The sequence below is a fragment of the Macadamia integrifolia genome, chromosome 9 (genome assembly GCF_013358625.1).
Source record: "Macadamia integrifolia cultivar HAES 741 chromosome 9, SCU_Mint_v3, whole genome shotgun sequence".
NCBI lineage: Eukaryota > Viridiplantae > Streptophyta > Magnoliopsida > Proteales > Proteaceae > Macadamia > Macadamia integrifolia.
In genome coordinates this window covers 1,758,213-1,781,674 of record NC_056565.1, presented here as the reverse complement: position 1 = coordinate 1,781,674, position 23,462 = coordinate 1,758,213, and the positions used below count along the sequence as shown (strand labels likewise).

At 39.2% G+C, this 23,462-nt stretch overlaps 1 protein-coding gene across 2 annotated transcripts in view; it reads left to right on the top strand.

The window, feature by feature from the left end:
• Positions 1-22,794, top strand: part of LOC122089362 (protein LONG AFTER FAR-RED 3) — a 114,049-nt gene extending 91,255 nt beyond the window's left edge. For both annotated transcript variants that reach the window (XM_042659022.1, XM_042659021.1), the window contains one exon: positions 22,348-22,794. In XM_042659022.1, coding sequence (XP_042514956.1) covers positions 22,348-22,522 — 175 coding nt within the window. In that variant the 3' untranslated portion in view covers positions 22,523-22,794. The remainder of the gene's footprint in view (positions 1-22,347) is intronic.
• The last annotated feature ends 668 nt before the right edge of the window (positions 22,795-23,462 follow it).

Genomic DNA, 23,462 nt, shown 5'->3' with positions numbered 1-23,462 from the left:
TGAAGGCAGTGAAGGGCCATCTACTTGCAGGAAATATTGATCCTACTCTGAATGACACTTATTCGCGATTGCAGCGTATTACTTCATCAACTAAACCTGATTAGTCTTCCAAAGACAATTCTACCTTCCTTGCCAACTGTGGACATTGTCGCGATCGTGGGGGAGGTCGTGGGTCGGCTGGTCAAGGTTCTAGTGGACAACCATCTGATCGTGCATCTCGCCATTACACTTACTGTGGGAAGTCCAATTATACCGTTGAGACTTGCTGGGCAAAGCATGGCAAGCCAAAGTGGCCACCCAGTTATCCAATCATGCAGTGTCAGACGATGATACTGACATAGTGTCTTCCACTGATACTAAGCCGATAACTTCCTCAGGAGATTCGTCTACCAGTCTGCGCGATGACATCAATCAGTTACTCCGATGCTTGCACACTCTCGATGCATCCTCTAATACATCCAATGGTGGGTCTACATCCGCTGCCACCCTTGCTCAAACAGGTACCTCAGCTCTTCTTACTACTACTTCTACCCCCTAGATTATTGATTCAGGTGCTTCTGCCCATATGACTAGTAAGTCATCACTTTTTAAAACCTTTTCTTCTAATACCAATTATACATTTGTTATTCTTGCCAACGGTGCTTCCACACCGGTTCTAGGCCATAATACTATCTCACCTACATCCTCACTGAATTTATCTTCTATGTTACATGTACCATATTTTCATTAAGTCTTCTCTCTGTAAGCCAGTTAACTAGTTCATTAAATTGCTCAGTAACCTTCTTTCCCTCTTACTGTGTTTTTCAGGATCTTCACAGAAGAAAGACGATTGGTGGAGGGCGTGAAAAAAATGGTTTATATTATCTCAACTATGGCTCTCCTACTTCTTCTACTACTGCTATTGCAGTTGGGGATATGACTCATTTCCAATGGCACAGTCGTTAAGGACATTTGTCTTTTTCTAGGTTGAAACTTTTTATTTCCTAGTTTTAAGTCTTTGCTTAGGTTCGAATGTGAGGCCTGAGTTGAAAAACATCACCGTGTGTCCTTCCCATCCCGCTCTGTGTCTCGTAGTCCGTCTTTAATTTCTTTAGTCCATTCTGATGTATGGGGTCCTAGCAAAGTTAGTAATAGATTTGGTTTTCGCTATTTTGTGACCTTTGTGGATGATCACTCTCGTCCTACATGGTTTTACATGTTAAAGGACAAATCTGAATTTTTATCTATGTTCCAAAAATTTATAATGAAATAAAAACTCAATTTGGAATTTTAATTAAGATTTTTCAATCTAATAATGCTTTAGAATATGCCCAAAATGATATTTCTGATTTTTATGCCAACCGTGGAATGATACACCAAACTAGTTGTGCCTATACCCCCAGCAAAATGGGGTAGCAGCGCGCAAAAACCAGCATCTCCTCGAGGTAGCTCGAGCTATTATGATACATATGCATGCTCCTAAACATTTTTGTGTGATGGGATTTTAATTGCATGTCATTTGATTAATCGCATGCCTTCTTCAGTTCTCTCAGATAGGTCTCCTTTTTCTATTATGTTTCCTACCTTGCCGAGTTTTCCTGTTCCTCCCCAAGTCTTTGGGTGTGTGTGTTTTGTCCATAATTTGCATGCACAAGTAGATAAATTATCTCCTCGGTCTACTAAGTGCATTTTTTGGGTTATTCATGTACTCAGAAAGAATACAAGTGCTATGACCCTATTACTCACGAGAACTTTGTTAGTGCCGATGTGTCTTTTTTTTAAGGCACATCATTTTTTCCTCCTCAGGTGTCTCAGTCTGGTATGGAGTGGACTTCTTCATCTCCTCCACTCATTCCTTCTTTCATTCCCTCTCCTAATGTTCCTAGTGCTAGTGACTCACCTCCTCTACAAGTTCATCAGCGCAAGACGAAGGTTGGACAACCGAGTGTAGATACCAATACTCCAGATGATTCACTTCCTCCATTGCCGCCTCCCTCTAGTGACGCTCCTCCTCTGCTTGATGACTTACGAATTGGTCAAAGGTACACGCTCTTGCACTGAAAAATCTATGGTTGTGTATCCTATTGATAATTTTGTTTCCTTATCTCATCTTCCCTCGGCCATCCATGGTCTTGCCCTGTCACTTTTTACTAACCCTATTCCCCGCACCCATAATGATGCCCTACGTATCCCTGGATGGAAAGCTGCCATGGATGTGGAAATGGATGCTCTCTTGAGTCGTGGTACTTGGAGTCTGGTAGATTTACCTCCTAGTAAGGATTTGGTGAAGTGTCACTGGGTGTACACTGTTAAGTAACACTCCGATGGCTCTGTTGAGCGGTTGAAATCCCGTCTGGTTGCCACTGGGTATACTCAGACATATGGGGTTGATTATTTTGAGACCTCCCCGGTTGCTAGATTGAACTCTGTTCGTCTACTTATTTCTCTTGCTGTCAACTTTGATTGGCCCTCATTTCAGTTGGACAGCAAGAATGCTTTCCTGTATGATGACCTATAGGAAGTGTATATAAAGCAACCTTCTGGTTATGTTGCTCAAGGGGGGAATAAAGGTCGTGTGTGTTGCTTATACAGGGCTATCTATGGACTTCAACAGTCCCCTCGGGCATGATTTGACAAGTTCAGTACTACCATAGTAACTTGTGGATTTTCTCAGTGTTATTCTTATCATTTTATCTTTGTCCGTCGCAAAGGTGATAAACTAGTGGTATTGGTAGTTTATGTTGATAATATTATTCTTACTCATAGTTGTCAAGGCGTCATCGCCTAGGCGCCAGGCGGTTTTCCTGGGGCCTAGGCGACAGTCGCCTTATTGCACTGCATACCACCTTGTGTTTTGGCACTTATTTATACCAAATATCATTTAAGTAAATGCTTTCATTTACTTAAGATATTATTCACAAATAAGCAAATACCCCCTATTTGAATCCAATAAAAATAGTTTAAAAATCAAATTCCAAAAGGATAAAAAGTCAACCCCCCAGTCCAAGAAGAAAAACTGGATTTTGGTTATAGGGGCGATTTTAAACTTTTAAATGCTGGAGTTTTTCTCAATTATGAAAATTTTATAAATTCTATCATGTTAAAACATTGCTAAAAACCAAAAGTCCGGTAAAATAATTTTTTTGTTTTGATATCCATAAAATTATTTTCATTCAGCCGATTTTAACAGCATTCGCGCACTTAAAAACAAGTTTGACCGGAGCATAACTTTGTCATTACAACTTAGATTTAAGTAATCTTAGACTTGTTGGAAAGCTGATTTTATATTATAACTGATACAAAAAGTCTTATGTAAAAATAATATCATTTGACCAGTCAAACTTGTTATAGAACCAGAGCATTTCTCTAAATTTTGATTTTTTATAACTTAATATGACTTAATATTAATTTTTTATGATTTAATATGACTAAATGTTGATTTTTAATGACTTGATGTTGCTTAATCTTGATTTTTTATGATACAAGGTATATATAACTTACTAAATAATGTTAGAAAATAGGAAAAATAAAAAATAACAATTGGTTGCCTTATTCGCCTCAAGGCGTGCGCCTTCTTGCCTAAGCACTTAGACAACCTTCCACCGCCTTGGTTCGCCTTGGCGCCGTGACAACTATGGTTGCAACAATATATATCAACAAGATTAAATAAATGCAAAATGTGATCCGATTATTATCACACAATTCTAATCATTAAAACTAAGTCCAGATAGAGTCTTAGTGCTACTGCAACATAGGTGGTATCCTTGATCCCCGGAATTCCCATCGGTCACCCAGTGATACAAGCTAGTTGCTAGTCAGGAGCATAACAGTTCCTACATGCGCACTTCGGTTGCCTAGTAAGCCCCTATTAATAACCCCTAGTTGCCACAACACCGGAATCACCATCGGCTGCCTCCGGCAACAATCACCTCGTGCCACAGACGTGGTATTCAAAAAATGGATCGTCGGACGTATCACAGGTGGGATTTGAAATAACCTAGAGGGGGGTGAATAGATTATACTAGTGGAAATTAACTCTTTTCGATGTATAGGTCCCAAGTGTGATTGCAAGTTAAAAATGATGCGGAATAAATAACATAGGCCCTATCACACAACATAAGATTTATAGTGGTTCGACTCAATCCGAGTCTAATCCACTTCCTACAAGAATCATCTTGTAAGGTATTCCACTAGTTCTCCCTTTCAGTACGGTAGGTAGGGAAGAAAACCTTTGCAATATTTTTCACAGATAAGAGTATCTTTACAAATCCCCTTTACAGGCAAGAGTCACCTTTACAATTTCCTTTGCAGGTAGAGAGGCACCTTACAATCTCATTTAAGGTAGAGAGGCACCTTATACTCTTTTAAGGATAAGAGGATCCTTACAATCTCTTAAGGTTGAGAGGGTCCTTACACAAGCCTAAGTACAGTCTAGACTTAATGTAAAATAGAAAATGGAGAAGTGGAATAAAAGAGAATTACCTCCGGTGTGGTGCAAATGAAATATGCAATGATGATAGAATGAATGCACATTTTGAAGTCTTCTTGATGCTTGTAATGTAAATGCCAAGATGTAGATGAAGACTTGTAGATGGTCTTGAGTTCCTCTTGAATGTAAAATAAAGAACTTGAACTCAAGAGATGGTGTAGACCAATTCTCACTTCTAATGCTCAAATAATGCTTCTCTAAAGTTGGGATATATTGTTTTTTAATGAGTAGCATTAGAGGTATTTATAGGTGAGCTTAGTGAAGCATTTTAGGTAGGAAATCAGGCTCTAACTGTCGTATTCTGGGACCACCGGTCGACCGCCATCGGTAGCTTGTCGACCGGAAAGAGCCATTGAGGTCAAAAGCTAGCCGTTGGAGCTTTTCCAAGGAGGCGACGGTCGATCGGGACTTTCTACCGGTCGACCGGCTATGGTCTCGGACAGTTCCTGTCGATCGGGGCTTTTAGCCGGTGGACTGCCAACATGACAGACTATTTTGACAGAATGCTGTCATACTGACCAGTCGTCAGTGTTTTGACCATAACTTTTCAGTCCGACCTCGGATTGACCTGAGATCAGTTGTGTTGAAATTGCGACTCAATTTCCTACAATTTCTATGAGGTTTTATCTCCTGATAGCGACTTTAAGATTACCAAAAATGTCTTTGAGTCAGGTTAATCTGGTTTTCACAGAATTTCACTAGAACACATTTTTCCTAATATGTTCCTCGCCACTTAGAGACTCTCCATACTTGGTCAAGGTATTCTCTATGGTCATTCTAATATGATGCAATGCACATGCATGTGGTGAGTGCATATATATATGTGGAAGTTACAAATTACATTAAAAATGACTAATTTATCCTAGTGGTCTTCTTCACTTGAACCTTCCACTCTTTGGCACTTTATCTTCTTTTCTTCTTATTTGCAATTCCATGTCTTGACAATCTTGAAGCTTAAATTCTTATGATATCTTCTTCAAGCATTGATGCCAACTTGTTGATACTCTTCATTTGATGACTTCAATCTTCATTTCTTCATTTTATTCACCAAATTCGATCTTTGATATGAAGTCTCTACAAAACAATACTTAAAGGAAAATTGTGACATACCTTCATATGTTTGTTATCATCAAAACCAACTATAGGAGTGTGGGCATATCCCTAACAGGATTAGCCAATACCTTTCCCCCTAATGGCAAGGGGTTGTAGCACCTAAGTCTGTTAGCCTAGCCCAATGCAATCTACTATATTAGTACATCACATCATAATAGAAATGTGGTAGTGGTTGGAGGGTAAGATTATTATCACACAAGCCTAACATCAAAACTAAGTCCAGATGGGGACTTAGTGCTACTGCAACATAGGTGGTATCCTTGGTCCCAGAATGTGCCATCGGTCACCCAACGATAAAAGCTAGTTGCGATTCAAAAGCATACTAGTCCCTACATGTATACTTGGGTAACCGGTAAGCCCTTATTAGTACCCTTATAAACCATAACATTGGAATTACCATCGGCCACGAAGGGTTTGTCTCAACACTGGAAATAACCTCGCCACGTCGGATGAGTGGGATTACTCAATACCTTTCCCCCTACTGGAAAGGGGTTGTAGCACCCACAAAGATTAAAGTATCAGTATCAGTTGGCCAAAATTAAGATACGTATCGGAGGGGATCGTATTGTATTGGAGATACGCTTAGATACGCTAAAGATACTCACATAAATGGATAGGAAATACTTTTTTATACACTTTTGCATAAAAAAATTGTTAAAAAAAGCCATTGATAACATGTATTATGCATAAACACTAAATTGAGGGGTATCGAACTAAGAATTCAAGGTTTGTAGTTGTCCCATAAATGTAAAATCCTTGTTCCCAACCTTGATTTTCACTTTAGTTAGATAAAAATATGACTGGCAGCACTTTGGTACAAAAACCCCTCAAAAAACCGCGTTTTTCTGAAAAATGATCAAACTTGGCCATTATATGATTGTAGCGCACTCTATCGGTACGTATCGGTGCATATCAGTGTGTATCATATCGTATCGGTGGTGTATCGGTATGTATCGTAGGATACGTATCGATACAAAAGGGTTTTAAAAATTCCATGTATCGTATCGGTAAGGGTTGATACGGTACGATATATACAGATACTTAAAACCTTGAGCACCCGGGTCTGTTATCCTAACCATATCATACTATATAGGGTGCTCAATTATCAATCATCAATAATCCATACACGAAAGCACAGTGGAAAACCACCTCGGCCACCCCTTGCCCCACAACAACATTCACATACATCCATTCTTAATGAGATAATGTCGAACAATTAATCCATCCACCCACCCGCCCGCCCACCCACACACACGCACACACAAAACATATACTTCAACTTAAAGAATTTACATGTACTATAGATTTAAGCAAACAACATGATCATGCATAAATAAATTAAAAGTAAACACTCTATAAAATAACACACAACACCCACTCACCTCTCATCTCCACGAGCCGTATACTCTCGATGACCTCACGTCACGTTAGCCTCATCTCTTGACGGTTCTATTCATTAGAAACAAAAATGGATTTTAGGTCAAAGCTATGTATGCTTCTAATTCCCCCCTTTTATAGTGTTGATTACACCCCCACCACATGGTTTGTGTTGAGATGACGTAATTATTTTTTTTTTTACCTTGGTTAAGTTTTATTATTTACTATTTACCGTAGTAAGTCTTGTAGATAGGGACGCTTAGTCAATGTTACCCTACTTCCCTTATTTGATTTATTATAATCTTCTTATAAATAAGAAAGACCTATGTTATTACTGATAAGTCAAATCATTATCTAAATCTCTAATTCTCAACTTGGTAGCAGAGCCAAAAACCCTTAAAAATTCTTTTTCCTTTTTGTGGTTTTCTTCTCCGCCCCTAGAGGCCCTCGCCTCCTAGTCTAGCATGGTAGACTAAACCCCGTTCCATGCAAACCTAACCTTAACTCACAGCGCCTTCCCACGGCGCATGCATCCATTGCCACTGTGATTCCTTGCACCTTGTTATTGCCTATGCCTCCTTGCGCCCCGCTGCTGTCTGAGACTCACTGTCTTCGCTACTCTCATCATTGCTATCGCCTACCACCGCCTGCTTTTGCTGCTTGATACTGCCTATCGTTGCTGCTTCCTATTGTCGCCGCCTCTCACCACTGCTGCCACCGCTGCCGTTGCCGTTGCTGTTGCCGTTGCCGTTGCCATCGCCTGCCTGCGTTGCCCTTGCTACCTGCACCTACTTGCTGCTGCTGCCACTGACGCTGCTTGCCTACCTACCTGCTTTTGCTCCTGCCTGCACCTTTTCCTACACCTGCTTGTGCTTGTGCCCGTTGCTGCCGTGCTCTCTTTCCTCGTGTTCTCTCCTTTAAGTTATGACTACTGTAAGTAATGATGCCAAGGATGTTGTGGTACCTACTGAGGCCCCTGATGGACGCCGTTCAAGTACTCAGACCATTCGTCATCTTAGACCCATTAAACTTAATGGTTAGAACTACCTCACGTGGTCTTGTGCCTGTCTTCTTACTATTCGTTGGAACAACTTCTCTGGTTTTCTCACTGGAGACACTCCTCAACCGACTAATCCTGCCACCGCTAACATCTTGTTAGCCAATGATGCCATTATTATGTCCTTTCTGATAAATTCTATGGACCCTGCTATTAGTCCAAGCTTTGTCTTGTTCAACTTTGCTAAGGATCTCTGGGATGCAGTGAAGCAAACCTATTCTCAAGGAAGGAATTATTCCCACATCTATGAGATTCTCCATATTATTCGTTCCACCACTCAGAAAGGGTTATCTCTCTCTGCCTATTACTCCACCTTATGCAGCCTCTGGCAATAGCTGGATTTCTATCATTTAGTCTCTATGGCCTGCCCTACTGATGCTGGTGCACTTCAGACGGAGTCTGAAATGGAACGGGTATACAACTTTCTAATAGGTCTCAACCCTGAATATGATCAAATTAGGGTACAGATATTGGGTCATGAGACTTTTCTGACTCTTCTTCAGGCATACAACATGGTTTTATCTAAGGATCATCGTTGCTCTGTTATGCTACCCTCTACAGTTCCTGTTCGGTCTACACTATTGGCTACTCTAGCTGCAGAAACCCCGTCTAAGGGTTCTATCCCACCTTGGGAAACTATTCAGTGTGATTATTGTGGTCGCCCTCGCCATACCTAGGAAACATGCTGGAAGCATCACGGTCGTCCCAAGGGTGGGCGTAATAGAAAAATTGGAAAACAAGGCTCCCAAGCTCATTTGTTTGAGTCTGTTGACAGTGCCTCCACTACTGCACCGTTCTTTCCGGATCAAATGGCTACCCCCAAGCAACTAAAGACACAGTTAGGCACTTCTCTTGCTCCTTCTATGTCCAACCTTGCTCAAACAACAGGTTTTGTTGTTTCTCCATCTCATTCTCCTTTATGGTTACTTGATTCGGGTGCTACCGATCACATGAAAAGTAGCTCTGAGGTCTTCTATACATATATTCCTTGTTCCGGTCGGGATAAGATACATGTTGCTGATGGTTCCTTGTCCCCCATTTCTAGTAAAGGTTATGTTTCCTGTACCTCTTCAATTTCTCTTCCATCCGTGTTGCATGTCCCTAAATTATGTGCTAACCTTGTTTCTATCTACGCTTAACTAAGGAGTTGAATTGTTCTGTTCACTTTTTTTCTACCCACTGCCTTTTTTAGGATCTGGTGACGGGTGCAAGATTGGGTATGGTCAGGTTCGTGATGGGCTCTACTAGGATTCTCCACTAGCTTTGCCTCATCTTATGGTAGTGCATACTCTCCGTTTTGACAGCTCTCTCTCTCAACTCCACTAGTGGCACCATCATCTGGGACATCCTTCTTTTCATATTTTACGTTGCATGCTTCTGACTTTAGTTAAACATTGTGGTTCGGAACAATTTAAGTATGATGTATGAGTCTGCTAAACATATACGCACCTCTTACTTTCCTACTGAAAATAAAAGTGATATTCCTTTTTCTATTATTCATTCATATTTATGGGGTCCTTCTCGGATAATTGATAGGAATGGATTTCGTTGGTTTATTACTTTTATTGATAATTGTACTCGACTGACATGGGTATATATGTTGCATAATAAGTCTGATGCCTTCTCTTGTTTTAAATCTTTCCATGCTATGCTTCGTACCCAGTTTAATGGCACCGTATGAGTCCTTCGTAGTGACAATGTCATTGAGTTTATAGATGGGGCATTTCAGGAATACCTTAATTCTTAAGGAATTCTCTCCCAAACTTCTTGTGTTAGGACCCCTAAATTAAATGGGATTCTAGAGCGCAAGAATTGTCATCTCCTTGACATTGCTCGGGCTCTAATGTTTGCTACAAGGATTTCTAAATATCTCTGGGGCGATGCTGTTCTTACTGCTACCCACCTTATTAACCGGGTGCTCTCTAGTGTATTTAATTTTAAGCCCCTTATTACTTTTCTACTTGATCCTACAATTGTTTCTAGTCTTCCTCCTTGGGCATTTGGGTGTGTTTGTTTTGCCCATAATTTCTCTCCTTCAAGGTCCAAGCTTGATCCTCGGGCTTTAAAGTGTGTTTTCCTTAGTTACTACACTTCTCAAAAGGGGTATAAGTGTTATCCTTCCTACTCGCCACTTGTATGTCACCATGGATGTCACTTTTCATGAGTCTGCGGTGTATTTCATGTCACCTCCTCAAGGGGAGAGTCTTGAGGAAGAACTCCTTTTATTATTGATGCGTCTCCTATTCAGGGTATGCCTCCCGCTTAGGGGGAGCCACCATTTCAGCCCCTAGATCATCCTGTAAGAGATATGATCACTTATACTTTAAGGTCTAAGGAGTAAGACACCACTAGTACTAACACTGATCGCTTAGTCAGTGTTACCTTACTTCCCATACCCTTCTGAAGCACCTCCATCGGATCCTCCAGTATCAAGTAACACTTCTCCCATACTTGATATTATACATATTACTTCTTTAGAGCCTCCCATACTTGATATTAGATATTTTGCTCCTACAATGGACGATCTCCCTATCGTTATTAGAAATTGGGTTCGTTCTTGTACCAAACATCCCATCTCCAATTTTGTTTTTTATGCTTCTTTATCTCCCTCCAATAGGGCCTTTGTTTCTTTGTTGTCTTTTGTGTCTGCTCCACAGGGTTGGAAGGAAGCAATAAATGATCCGAAGTGGAAAGCTACAATAGTGGAGGAAATGCTGACATTGAATAAAAACGGTACCTAGGAACTTGTTTTTCTTCAAGGAAAGAAATTAGTTGGGTGCAAGTATGTGTTTATGGTCAAGCAGAAGGCTGATGGGACAGTTGAGTGGTAAAAAGCACGCTTGGTGGCTAAGGGCTTTACCCGAACCTATGAGATTGATTGCTAGGAAACCTTTGCCCCAGTTGCAAAAATGAACTCTATCAGGGCATTACTATCTGTTGCTGCAAATCTGGGATGGAATCTTCAACAACTGGATGTCAAGAATGCACTCTTGAATGGAGATCTTGAAGAGGAAATTTATATGGATGTTCCTCCTGGCTTTGCCACTCCTTCCAGTGTCAGACGTGTCTGCAAGTTGAAGAAGTCGTTGCACGGCCTCAAGTAGTCTCCTATGGCATGGTTTAGCCAGTTCATGAAAGTTATGATAAGCTTTGGACATAGACAGAGTCAAGCTGATAACACCTTGTTCGCAAAGACGAAAGGTAACCAGGTCACTGCTCTGATTTTCTACATTGACGATATTGTGATTACTGGTAACAATGATGAGGAGGTCTTCAACCTTAAGGCCTTACTAGCAGCAGAATTTGAGACTAAGGACCTAGGACCCCTTCGTTATTTCCTTGGGATCGAAGTGGCTAGATCTAACAATGGTATCTTCATTTCCCTAAGGAAGTATGTTTTGGATCTCCTTAGTGAAACATGTATGCTTGGGTGCAAGCCTACATATGCCCCTATGGAGGTCAATTATCAATTAAGTAGTGCAATAGGTGACTTTGTTGATAAAGAACAGTACCAGAGACTTGTTGGCCGTCTGATCTACCCATCCCACACCAGACCCGATATTGCTTGTGTTGTGGGTATTGTTAGTTGTTTTCTTCATGATCCCAGGACACCTCACCTTGACGCTGTGTACCAGATCCTACGGTACTTGAAATCTGCTCCTGGAAAGGGTATTTTGTATTCTAATTAGGGGCACTTAAAAGATTGAGACATTTATTGAGGTTGACAAGGCTGGATCTATTAATGATCGGGATCTACCTCTAGGTATTGTACTTTCCTTTTAGGGAACCTTGTTACTTGGTGTAGCAAGAAACAATCTGCGGTATCTCGGTCTAGTGCTGAAGCTGAGTATCGCACAATGTCCCCAGGGATTTGTGAACTGGTTTAGCTTAAGATCCTACTGAGTGATCTCTGAGTTAATGTTGAAGGTCCTATGCGTCTGTATTATGATAACTAGGCAGCCATCAGCATTGCTCGCAACCCCGTTCAGCATAATAGGACCAAGCATATTGGATTGATAGACGCTTCATCAAAGAGAAGCTTGACCAAGGAACTGTTTGCATTCCCTTTGTTAGTACTGCAAATTAGTTAGCTGATGTATTTACCAAGGCTATTCACTGTAAGGCATTTCATCCTATCGTCTCCAAGTTGGGCATGTATGATATATTTGAACCAACTTGAGGGGGGTGTGTTGAGATGACCGTAGTTAGTTTTATTCTTACCTTGGTTAACTTTTATTATTTACTATTTACCGTAGTAAGTCTTGTAGGTAGGGACTTTTAGTCAGTGTTATCCTACTTCCCTTATTTGATTTATTGTAATATTCTTATAAATAAGAAAGACCTCTGTTATTACTGATAAGTCAAATCATTCTCTAAATCTCTGATTCTCAACTGTTTGTCTTTGCTAGGTAGGTTGTACATGTTAAGGTTAGTATTCTAGGTTAGATTTCATGCATGCAACATATGTACACGTTAATCATCTTTGGAATGATGTAATTAGTCGCATAGGTTACATAGATTTTAGAGGTTTGGTATTTTCCCTAATTTAGGGTTTTGGGTTACTCAATTTGTGGAGAATTGGTTAGGGTTTGCATACATTGGGTCTCTAAACCCAAATGTAATCACCTACGTCCACTATTATAGGTATCTTACATCAATTCCCTAAATTTTTGGTTGAGTTTGGGTGGTAGATCATAGGGGTTTTGGTTATATTTCCCAATTTCGGGCTTAGGTTACCCAAATTTTTGGTAATTTTGGTTAGGGTTCCATGTTGTGGTCTCCAATTTCACCTATGATCATCCCAATCCCCTATTCTAGATGTATTACATCATTTTCCCTACTTATAATTAGGTTAGGGTGGTAGATCATAGAGGATTTGGTCAAATTCCCAATTATTGGGTTTGGATTGTCTAATTTAGGGATTCAAGTTGGGGTTTTCATGTGGGAGGTCTCCATGCTCATATGTGAGTAGCTCAATTATCTAGATTAGGTCTCCTACACCAAATCCCCAACTTAATTTGTAACTTAAGTAGATGGGAGATGGGGATTTTGGTTAGGGTTCCCAATTAGCTTGGGTAGAGAATGGGGTAAGAGAGAGAGAGAGAGAGAGAGAGAGAGCAAGTATACAATAGAGGTAGAGGAAGAGAGTTTAACTCACCTTAATGTGTAGGTGATCTCCTCCCTTGCTCCAACCTCCTCCTTCTCCCTTGCTTCCAACCTTCTTCTCTTGCCTTTGCAAATGGTGTTTGTGGAACAAATGAGCTAATAGCTCTTTATATAGAAGCTTAAGTTCACTGAGACTTGTTTGGGGCAATAATCGGTTTTGCTAGTAACTCTTTATATAGAAAAGAAGTTTATTGAGACTTGTTTGGGAAATAAATGGGTTTTTCTTATAATTCTTTGTATGGCAACTTAAGTTCACTGAGGCCTGTTCAGGAAATAAATAGGTTTTCTTCCATTATTGGGTTAATTCCCTAATTTGTACTAGTGGGCCCACCTTCGGATGATCTAACCTAGTAATCAACTAATTTGTAAGTTCTACCATCTATTGGAGGCGGTCTGAGGTGCACTAGTACAAATTAGGGGGACACTAGATGGCCAAATAACTATTTTGTCACATCACTCCTACCGGTGTGGGTCAATTATGCCCAACATAGTTGGGACAACTTCATCTTGCTGCACTGAGGGTTTCTAGGGCATGTATAAGCATGTGGGCCCGATCTCAATGTAATTTATTACTCGGTTCAGGTGAATCTCCTTAAGAGTAGAAGACTTACACTGACTTATTTGGTGGCTTGAAACCCTTCTAATTCTTAAGACATGAGTAGGACTGGCATGTGGGATCATTCTTCCCCCTTCGGTAGAAAACTACTGCTACCCAATAATCATTGGTACTGGTATCCTCCGGTGGTTCATCTGCAGTAATTTACAGGTTAGTTGGGGCTCGGGTATAATAACATAAGTGAATATATAACTTTGATATGCAGATATGCGGAGAGGACTGAATATAAGGGTTAAAAATCAGACTCGAGTCGTCTATTCTAGTTGAGTAATTGACCTGCAATGTTTGGAAGAACTCTGATAACACAATAGAGATTTACAGTGAAGTCCTGGTGCTATTAGGATTTAGGAGAGAATTAGAACTAAAATATTGACCAGAAATTCTTAAGAAACAGAACCAGAACTTCAGAGAGAATATGATCAGAAACTTGAAACAATTCAGATAAACTAGTATGTCCAAAAAAGTGTCGGTATCTGCTGGTGCCAAGAAATGAATCCCCATCATTCTCCCATGCCTTGGGATTTTTCTTTGATGCAGTCTTCAGGGGCTTACAGTACATTATCTCTCTCTTTCAGTCATAGTTGTCATGGCCAAGGATTAAAGTATCGGCCAAAATTAAGATACGTATCGGAGGGTATCATATCGTATCGGAGATACGCTAAAGATACGCACATAAATGGATAGGGAACACATTTTTATACGCTTTTGCATAAAAAAAAAAGTTAAAAAAAGCTATACATAACATGTAGAATGCATAAACACTAAAATAGAGGGTATCGCACTGATAAACAAGTATATTGAGTTGAAAATGTTCAAAATGATGAGGTTTCTTACATTATTTTTGTTCTTATTGCCATTGCCACTATGATGAGTGCAATAAAGAGTGTCGTGGTGGTTTAAATCCTTGGCTATGACCTTCTTCTTGAACATAGACCAATTGCCCTCATTGCCATCTCCTACTCAGTAGGAAATGGTCATTCCACCTCCCTCTGGAATGACCCCTAGCATCCTATTGGCATTCTTTCTTAGCAGTTGACCCCCAGATCTATATACTCTTGTGGTCTCCCCTCTAATTCCTCGGTCTCCTCAATCTTATCTCCCATCGGATGGTCCCCTCCCTCCTGTCCCCCTCCTCTGGAGGACCTCTAGTCCTCCCTTCCCCCTCTCCCCCTAGGGCATCGTGGAAGAGAAGATAAATGCTTCTGGACCCCCTCTTCCAATGGGATTTTCACCTCCGCCTCAGCTTGGTCCCATATTCGCGAATCTTCCCCCAAGGTTCCCTGGTATAAGGTTGTCTGGTTCAAGTCCCATATTCCTTGCCATAGTTGCACCCTTTGGCGTTGTCTGAACAGCTGCCTTTCCACCCAATCCTTCCTTATTCACCACCACATTCCAGCTACCCCTTCCTGTTACCTCTGCCCTTTCGGGATGGAGGATATCCCCCACCTTTTCTTCTCTTGCCCTTTCTCCTCCCGGGTGTGGAAGAAGGTCCTCTCCCATTGCTGGCCAACCAGAAGGCCTATTCTCCTCTTTGAAAGGGAATGGAACTGGGTAGACATGACCTTCTCGGGTCTTTCCATTTGTGACTCCATCGACAAGCTGGCTTTCTGTGCTACCATCAATCACCTCTGGATGGAACGCAACATCCTTAGATGGACCACCAAATCTCGCTCCCTAGACCAGATTTGGAAAGCTTTCTATTTTGTTGTTACTTCCAAAGCCCATTCTCTTACTGGCCTTTTCTCCCATCCTATCCCTAGCTCCCCAAAGAACTCCCTCATCATATCCTCTTGGAACCTGCAGGCTAATATCTTCCACCCTTCCTGAGGGCGCTAGTTCTCCCCCGCCCCCCCGGTTCTTCTTCTTGGGTGCTTTGTTGGTTTTCCCTTTGGTCTTCTTTTGGTTTTTTTTTTTGTGTTTTTGTGCTCCCCTTGGGTTGGCTTTCCTTCTTGGTTTAAGTCTCTCTTCCCCCTTTTTCCCTTATATATTCTTTTCTCTTGGTAATGAATTATTTATTCATCCAATAAAAAAAAAAAAAGATGATGTTGTGCACTTATCGAACATAGGCACAATATTTACCCCAGTTGAAATATCTACGGTAGTGGGTCTCTCATTCATGGTAGAATCTTCTGTATTGCTTTGGAGTGGCCAGTGTTGGTCCTGCATAAGTCCCATATTCATAGCCTGAAGAAGCACTTGAAGATATATGGTGTCCATGTCCGGATGAGGAACCAGCGTGATTTGGACTTCTGTATTGCTCTGGATTGGCTATTGTTGGTTGACTTGGTTCTGCATAAGTCCCATATCCATAGCCTGAAGAAGCACCTGAAGATATATGGTGTCCATGTCCGGATGAGGAATCAGCGTGATCTAAACTAATGCTCATTAACTCCATGCCACTTCTCAACGCATCACTAACACTTGGATTGTGGGAACGCCTACCCCTCCGATTATAAGACTTCGGTTGTGTGCGAGCACCATGATTAGTATCTTGGGTTGCATGTGTAAATGCACCCTCCTCTGTGAAATGTACTGGTACATAAGTTTGGCCACCACTACCACCACCGCCACCGCCACCACCACCACCACCACCACCATCACCATCACCATCACCATCACCATCACCATCACCATCGGCACCATCCTTGGTTTGATTATCATCACTATCTGGTTGAGTTACACTACATATAGCATATGATCCCCTCCTCCTGATATTGGCCATCATCGGAGCTATTATCATCCTCTTTTATATCTTTAATGATGTCCTTTATAAATGGATCAGGTGTGGTTTCTCATTGATCTTCAGATAATTTGTCCACCACCAAAACCTTTTCAGTGTCCTCAATCCATCCCCTAACTGTATCTTCCTCGTCGAGTATGTGGGTGATGTCAATTGGGTTGACATCAATATCATACCCTGATTTCTCCAATTCTAAGTATTTCATCTTCAATTTCATGTTGTAGTGCACATACACTAGCTTCTCTAGCTTCTCATAACTCAGACGATTCGATGTTTGGTGTGTATCAATTTGAACGTACTCCAGTTACGTTCACAACCACTTGAGGATGCCGTGCATGATAATATTTTCATTGCGATTGGCCTCAAGTTTGGAGCGCTCCACCTATAGTTCAGCCATCAATCAGCTGTATAAGGATAATAGCAACATTAGGAGTTTGAAATAAATTTGAAATACAAGGATAGTACATTAAAACTAAATTACCGGGGCATTGTGTTCCTTTAACACTAATAGCTAAATGATCAGCAGACCCATAAGTGGCCTCCCGGAAGTACTTCACCTATAAAGGTTGTATTAAAATATTAATACACCACTTAATGTATTAAAAATAAATTATTAATCAATATGTAAGATTAGTAGATTACTAACCTCTTCAACCGCATCTTTGGCCGCATAAATATTAGGAGCTAACTTATTGATAAAATCCTTCAAAGATTTCATCAAATCACTCTTAAACCTTAAATTGTTTGTGTAGTGAAGATCTGGATTCAAATAATAGGCTGCATATGGTTACATATTATTTATTGTTAACGATTATGCATATTAAATTACTAATAAAGCCACTTGTAAATTTAATTTAGAAATTATCTACCAGATGAAGGTCTTGAACCAACATTTTTTTCCATCGGTGATTTATAATCTTAAAAAATGCTTTGTATGACTTTGAGTTCTCCTCTTCTATCTTTTGCTTGACAATTTCCATACGATGCATTATATTTCCCATAGTCTGTGTCTTATCCCCACCAACTACTCTAAGTACCACAAAGAGTGGTTGCATAATCTTAGTAAGTCAGGACACCCTTTCCCGAAATTTTGTTGAGGTGATTAGGTCTTGAACAGTTTTTCTAATTTCAATGCTTGCATATCTACTAGTGAACCACTCATTAGAGGTGAATGACTTCACCAGCCCTTCTTTCCAGGTTTGAAGACTATCATGTGCAATATAATTTGTTGCAAACCTTGTTGTTGCGGGCCTCACTAAGTCACCTTTCGTGTACTTTCTCATCAATGCTAACACCTAGTTGTGATTGTAGATGAAGTTGGTGATCATCTTGGCATCATAAACCACTCTGTGCACTTTGTTTATTTCACCAATGTCCTTGAACATCAAATCAATACAATGGGCTGCATAAGGTGTCCAATATAGGTTGGGATACTTCACCATAAGTAAGACACCAGCCTTTTTGAAATTTGCGGCATTATCAGTCACAACTTGGATAACATTATCTGGCTCAACGTCTTGCACAACTTCATCCATTAATCTAAACAAATACATTGCATCTTTGATCTCTGAGGATACCCTAAAAGGCTTATGGAATATTGTTTTCCCATCACAATATATGAGGAAATTGATGATGGACATCCTCGTCAGTCCACTCCACCCATCACACGATGGTCACTCCATATTCAGGCCACTTGTATTTAAATTCTTCAATATATTCATCCACCTCTTTCACAATAGCATTTATGTAACGACCCAAGAATACGACAAGTACCAGGGGGTTTGGGAGATCGGTGAGGGTGTACAAACTTTAGTCCCACATCGCCTAGGGAGAGATTACTGGACTAGTTAATAACCTCTAGCCTCCTTAACATGGCACAACGCGTTTTAAAGCCTTAAGGCCCATGGGCCAAAGAGGACAATATTGTGCAAGGTTAATGGGGCTAGGGCGTTACAATTTAAGTATGGCCCAGCAATTTCATGAGGTGTGGGTGGCTTCACATTTTTCCCATATGCCTGGATCTCCTTGACCATAGCCTTGAAGTGTGGATCTCTAGCTTTGTGAGGTGGGATCATAGAACTATGGAACCACTTAGAGATTGCTTTCCCAATTTTTTTACTCAATGTCTTTGGTTGAAAACTCTCTTCAATCCTTTGTTGCCTTTCATCATGAGGATTATATGGTGCATCTCTCATATCTCTAATTTCTGGGCTTCTTTTCCCTTTGCCTTTACCACTTTTTGAGAATGCACCAATCATGCCCTTCACAGTGCCTGCAATATCTACACTTAGACGACTTGCAGAGCCAGAACCTTGTTCATAAATCATCGGGCCACCATGCCTAGGTCCTACAGATTGACTTATTCTCAACTGTTCTACATTACATTGTTTTTCTCTTGCTTCCCCCTTAAAACATGCATCGCTCATGCAAGCTGTTGATCTTCATCCTCTGCCTCCATATCGGATCCTTCATAATCCTCATGATCAAGGATTAAAGTATCGGTATCGGTTGTTGTATCGGTCAACTAAATTTAAGATACGTATCAGATGGTATCGTATCGTATCAGAGATACGCTACGATATGCTAAAGATCAAGGGTTAAAGTATTGGAATTGGTCGGCTAAATTTAAGACACGTACCAGAGGGGTATCGTATCGTATCGGAGATACTTTGAACCATGCTCATGATCCCTTAGATTCTCAACCAATTTATCTTCATCTTCAACAGCTTGTTTTGCTTTATCTCTACTTCCCCTTAAGTGCTTCCTCATTGCTTTGCTTACTTCATCTGGGCACTTTGTACACTTGGCAACATTAGAAAACCCTCCTGCCAAATGTTGTTTATGTCTGGTAATTTCACCTCCTAGGTGGATGGTATCACAGTAGCTGCATTTTATCCACAACCTATTATGTTGTACTTTCTCGGCTGTAGCCCATCCAATATCCATAAGTCGTCCTTTATGCGCCATCTTCCTACAAAGATACATAATAAAACTTAATACGCATATTTATTGATTTAGTAAATAATAACATTTTTTTTTTTAAACTAAAACGAAATGAAAAAAAAAAAAAAAAAAAAAAAGACTTTTTTGTGTTTTTCCTAATTTAGAAAAACTTGAAATACACACTTTTTTCCCAACAAAGTGTGCATATAAGTTCAAATCATGGTCATTGATCTAGTAAATTATAATTTTTTAAAACTAAAATGAACTAGATTTTCTAAAAAAAATAGTCATTTTTAGTATTTTTCTTAATTTTTAATTAATTTTTGGAATTATAAAAAGAAAATACAAACATTTTAGAAGAATATATATATATATATATAGAAGTTGTAGATTAATTTTTTTTAACTAACATATAAAAAATGCATATATTGTGGACCAATAAATTTGAGTAGATCTAAGAAATTAAAAAAAAAAAATGAAACCCTCACTTTTTGGGGGAAAAAGTGTGGGTTTCATTTCAAATAATGAATTATGTGTTTAGTAATTATAACATTATTTTTAAAACTTGAATGAACAAAATTTTCTAAAAAATATTTTTCTTAATTTTTAATTAATTTCGGAATTAAAAAAATACATACTTTTGAGAAAAATCAAATTTTTTTATAGAAGCTGTAGATTACTTGTTTTTACATCACATATAAAAAATTGAAACTTTTTTTACCATTGATTATATATAGATCTAAAAAATTTGAAAAAAAATTAAAACCCTTATTTTCTTTTGAAAAAGTGTGAATCCTTGTAAATCTAGTGTTTTTCTTGTTATTATTATGCACAAAGTGTGATTCTAACAATAAAGAGCTTTAGATTTGTAAAAAAAAAAAAAAGTTGATAATTATAGCCTATAATTGAAAAAAGTGTCTAAATGTAAGAACTTACTATTCAAGTTGATCCTTCTTCAAGAACAAAGACCTTCCTCCACTTGCAACTTGCAATCCACTTGCTTCAAATGTTGTTCACAAGGTTTCATTCAAATGTTGGACTCTAAAGCTTGAATCAAGGGGGAAAGAAGAAGTCATGTTGATTTTTCCTAAAGCAGAAAAAATCCACTTGGATCTAGGGTTTTACTGTATGTGGTGAATCTTCTCATTCTCCTTTTCAGGATTCTCTTGCAACTTCTGTTCCTTGCCATCTGCTTGTGCCAAGTTTATCATAGTAAAATGGAGGAATAGGTGTAGGACAAAAACGATGGAAGAGAAAAGTAATAAAATAGATTGGATGGGACATAGTTGTCATGGCGCCAAGGCGAACGAAGGCGGTGGAGGGTTGTCTAAGCGCTTAGGCGAACAAGGCGACCAATTGTTATTTTTTATTTTTCCTATTTTTCAACATTATTTAGTAAGCTATATATACCTTGTATCATAAAAAATCAAGATTAAGTAACATCAAGTCATTAAAAATCAACATTTAGTCATATTAAATCATAAAAAATTAACATTAAGTCATATTAAGTTATAAAAAATCAAAATTTAGAGAAATGCTCTGGTTCTATAACAAGTTTGACTGGTCAAATGATATTATTTTTATATGAGACTTTTTGTATTAGTTATAATATAAAACCAGCTTTCCAACAAGTCTAAGATTACTTAAATATAAATTATAATGACAAAGTTATGCTCCGGTCAAACTTATTTTTAAGTACGTGAATGCTGTTAAAATCACCTAAATGAAAATAATTTTATGGATATAAAAAAAAAATAAAAAAAATATATTTTTATTTTACCGGACTTTTGGTTTTTAGCAATGTTTTAACATGATAGAATTTATAAAATTTTCATAATTGAGAAAAACTCCAGCATTTAAAAGTTAATAATCGCCCCTATAGCCAAAATCCAATTTTTCTTCTTGGACTGGGAGGTTGACGACTTTTTATCCATTTGGAATTTGATTTTTAAACTATTTTTATTGGATTCAAATAGGGGGTATTTGCTTATTTATGAATAATATCTTAAGTAAATGAAATAAGTGCCAAAACACAAGGCGGTATGCAGTGCAATAAGGCGACTGTCGCCTAGGCCCCAAGCAAACCGCCTGGACGCCTAGGCGACGCCTTGACAACTATGGGATGGGAGAAAAACTCTTTGTTCATATCATTGTTTTTCCCCTAAGAAGACTTATTGGAACAGAATAAACAAAATAAGGAATAGATTACTGAAACTAATGTCCATGGCCGTGAGAGGATTAAATGCCTTGAGTGGTAAAATAGGCAAGAAAATGCACATTCTAAGGCCTTGGGGTTCACTTTACTTGCAGTGACATATGTAACACCAGCATGCCTTAACAGTGATAAAGAATTATGGGTAATTTATAGAACACAAAGAGGAGGTTTAAAGTGCAGCACATGGGAAGGTACTCTTCTGATGAGATATGAAGCAGGAGAAATCCCTTGCGGAAAAGAATTACAAGATATGTACTTTAAAAAGGAGAGATGTAGTGTTCTTAAGGAGATTATCGTTTTTACTTATGTTCAGCCACCATGTTTGATTATTTGATGGAAGATCAATAGATGCCTTTGAATTCATCCTAATGCAGCTCAGGCCTTACTTGTGGCTTGGCTCAACTTTTGAGTATCTTTGACTACTCTTAATCTCAGTTCATCACGTGTCTGTTGATCCTGCTTATCTAATTAACTGCCGATACTTATTTAGCTACACTTTGTCCTTACTTGCAAAACTCCTCTACATGTGGAAATAAAGAAATTTACTATATATAAGGATTTCATTTCTTGAAGCTGGCTGTATCAATTTCGTAACAGCTTTTATTCTTATGGTTTTTTTTTCCCACTACTAGACTACATTTTGCAATGGCAGGTGCACCATTTCAGCTGCTCATGCTTGTTTCCTCGATGAATATCTGGGATCCTTATCTCCTGGAAAATTGGCAGATTTTGTCATATTGTCTAGTGTTTCATGGGATGACTTTGCAACAGAAGCATCAGCATCTGTTGAGGCAACTTATGTTAGTGGTGTACAGGCTTATCCGTGACACCATTTTGGTGCAATCGTGCATATATTGGAGGGATACAATTTGTAAAGAAAACATTCCTGGGCATAGGGAATGGGTACAGGTGATGCAGTTTTGAAATTTAAGTCAAATTTCTCAGTGCCTGCAGTATCCTGTGACAAATGTGCACCATGAACTATGACTGGCTTAAATGAAGAAAATAAGCATGAGTGACACCATCTTACATACAAGTGAGAATGAAATATGTCTATTGCTTTGCCATTCATATATTATTAAGCTGGTCCTTTGTATTATTGCGACTTGCACGATTCTTCGGGGTTGTTCATCCCTGCTTTCCCACAATGAGACTTAGATTTGAGAAGCAAGGAGCTTATTACAGCTCAAATTACTAAACCATGATGCTACTACCAGCTCAAATTACTAAACCATGATGCTACTACCAATTTAGGAGCTATGCAAGTTGCTATGTAAAATGGGATATGTATTAAACTGCTTACTGTGGTAGGGCAGGTGTAGCGGCCATTGCACCTCCCCCAATAATGATTTGTGTTAAAATTTTCATATTTTGAATATGCTCAAAATTTGTGTTAGCTCTATGATCATTTGAGTTTGCTTTTTACTCCGCATTGTTGAGTCTCATTTCCTGATATAATTATGAGTATATGGCAAGGTGTAAAGCTCGCATGGTGTTAAAATTGGTTGACATACTTGTATGCTGACGTGGTGACTAGTGTGAGAACCGTGAGAGGGTAAGGCAGTGAGTTGTCAGTTATAATTGGGCCACATCAAGGATCTAGTTTAAGCCTTTATTTGTTTGCATCTATTATAGATGATTTAACCAGGAACATTTAAGGGTTTTAAGATAAGTAGAACGAAGACGGAGTATTTGATGTGTAATTTTAGTCACACTACGATGGATAATGAAATGGTGAAGATTGAGGAGAGAGAGGTATTGCAAAGT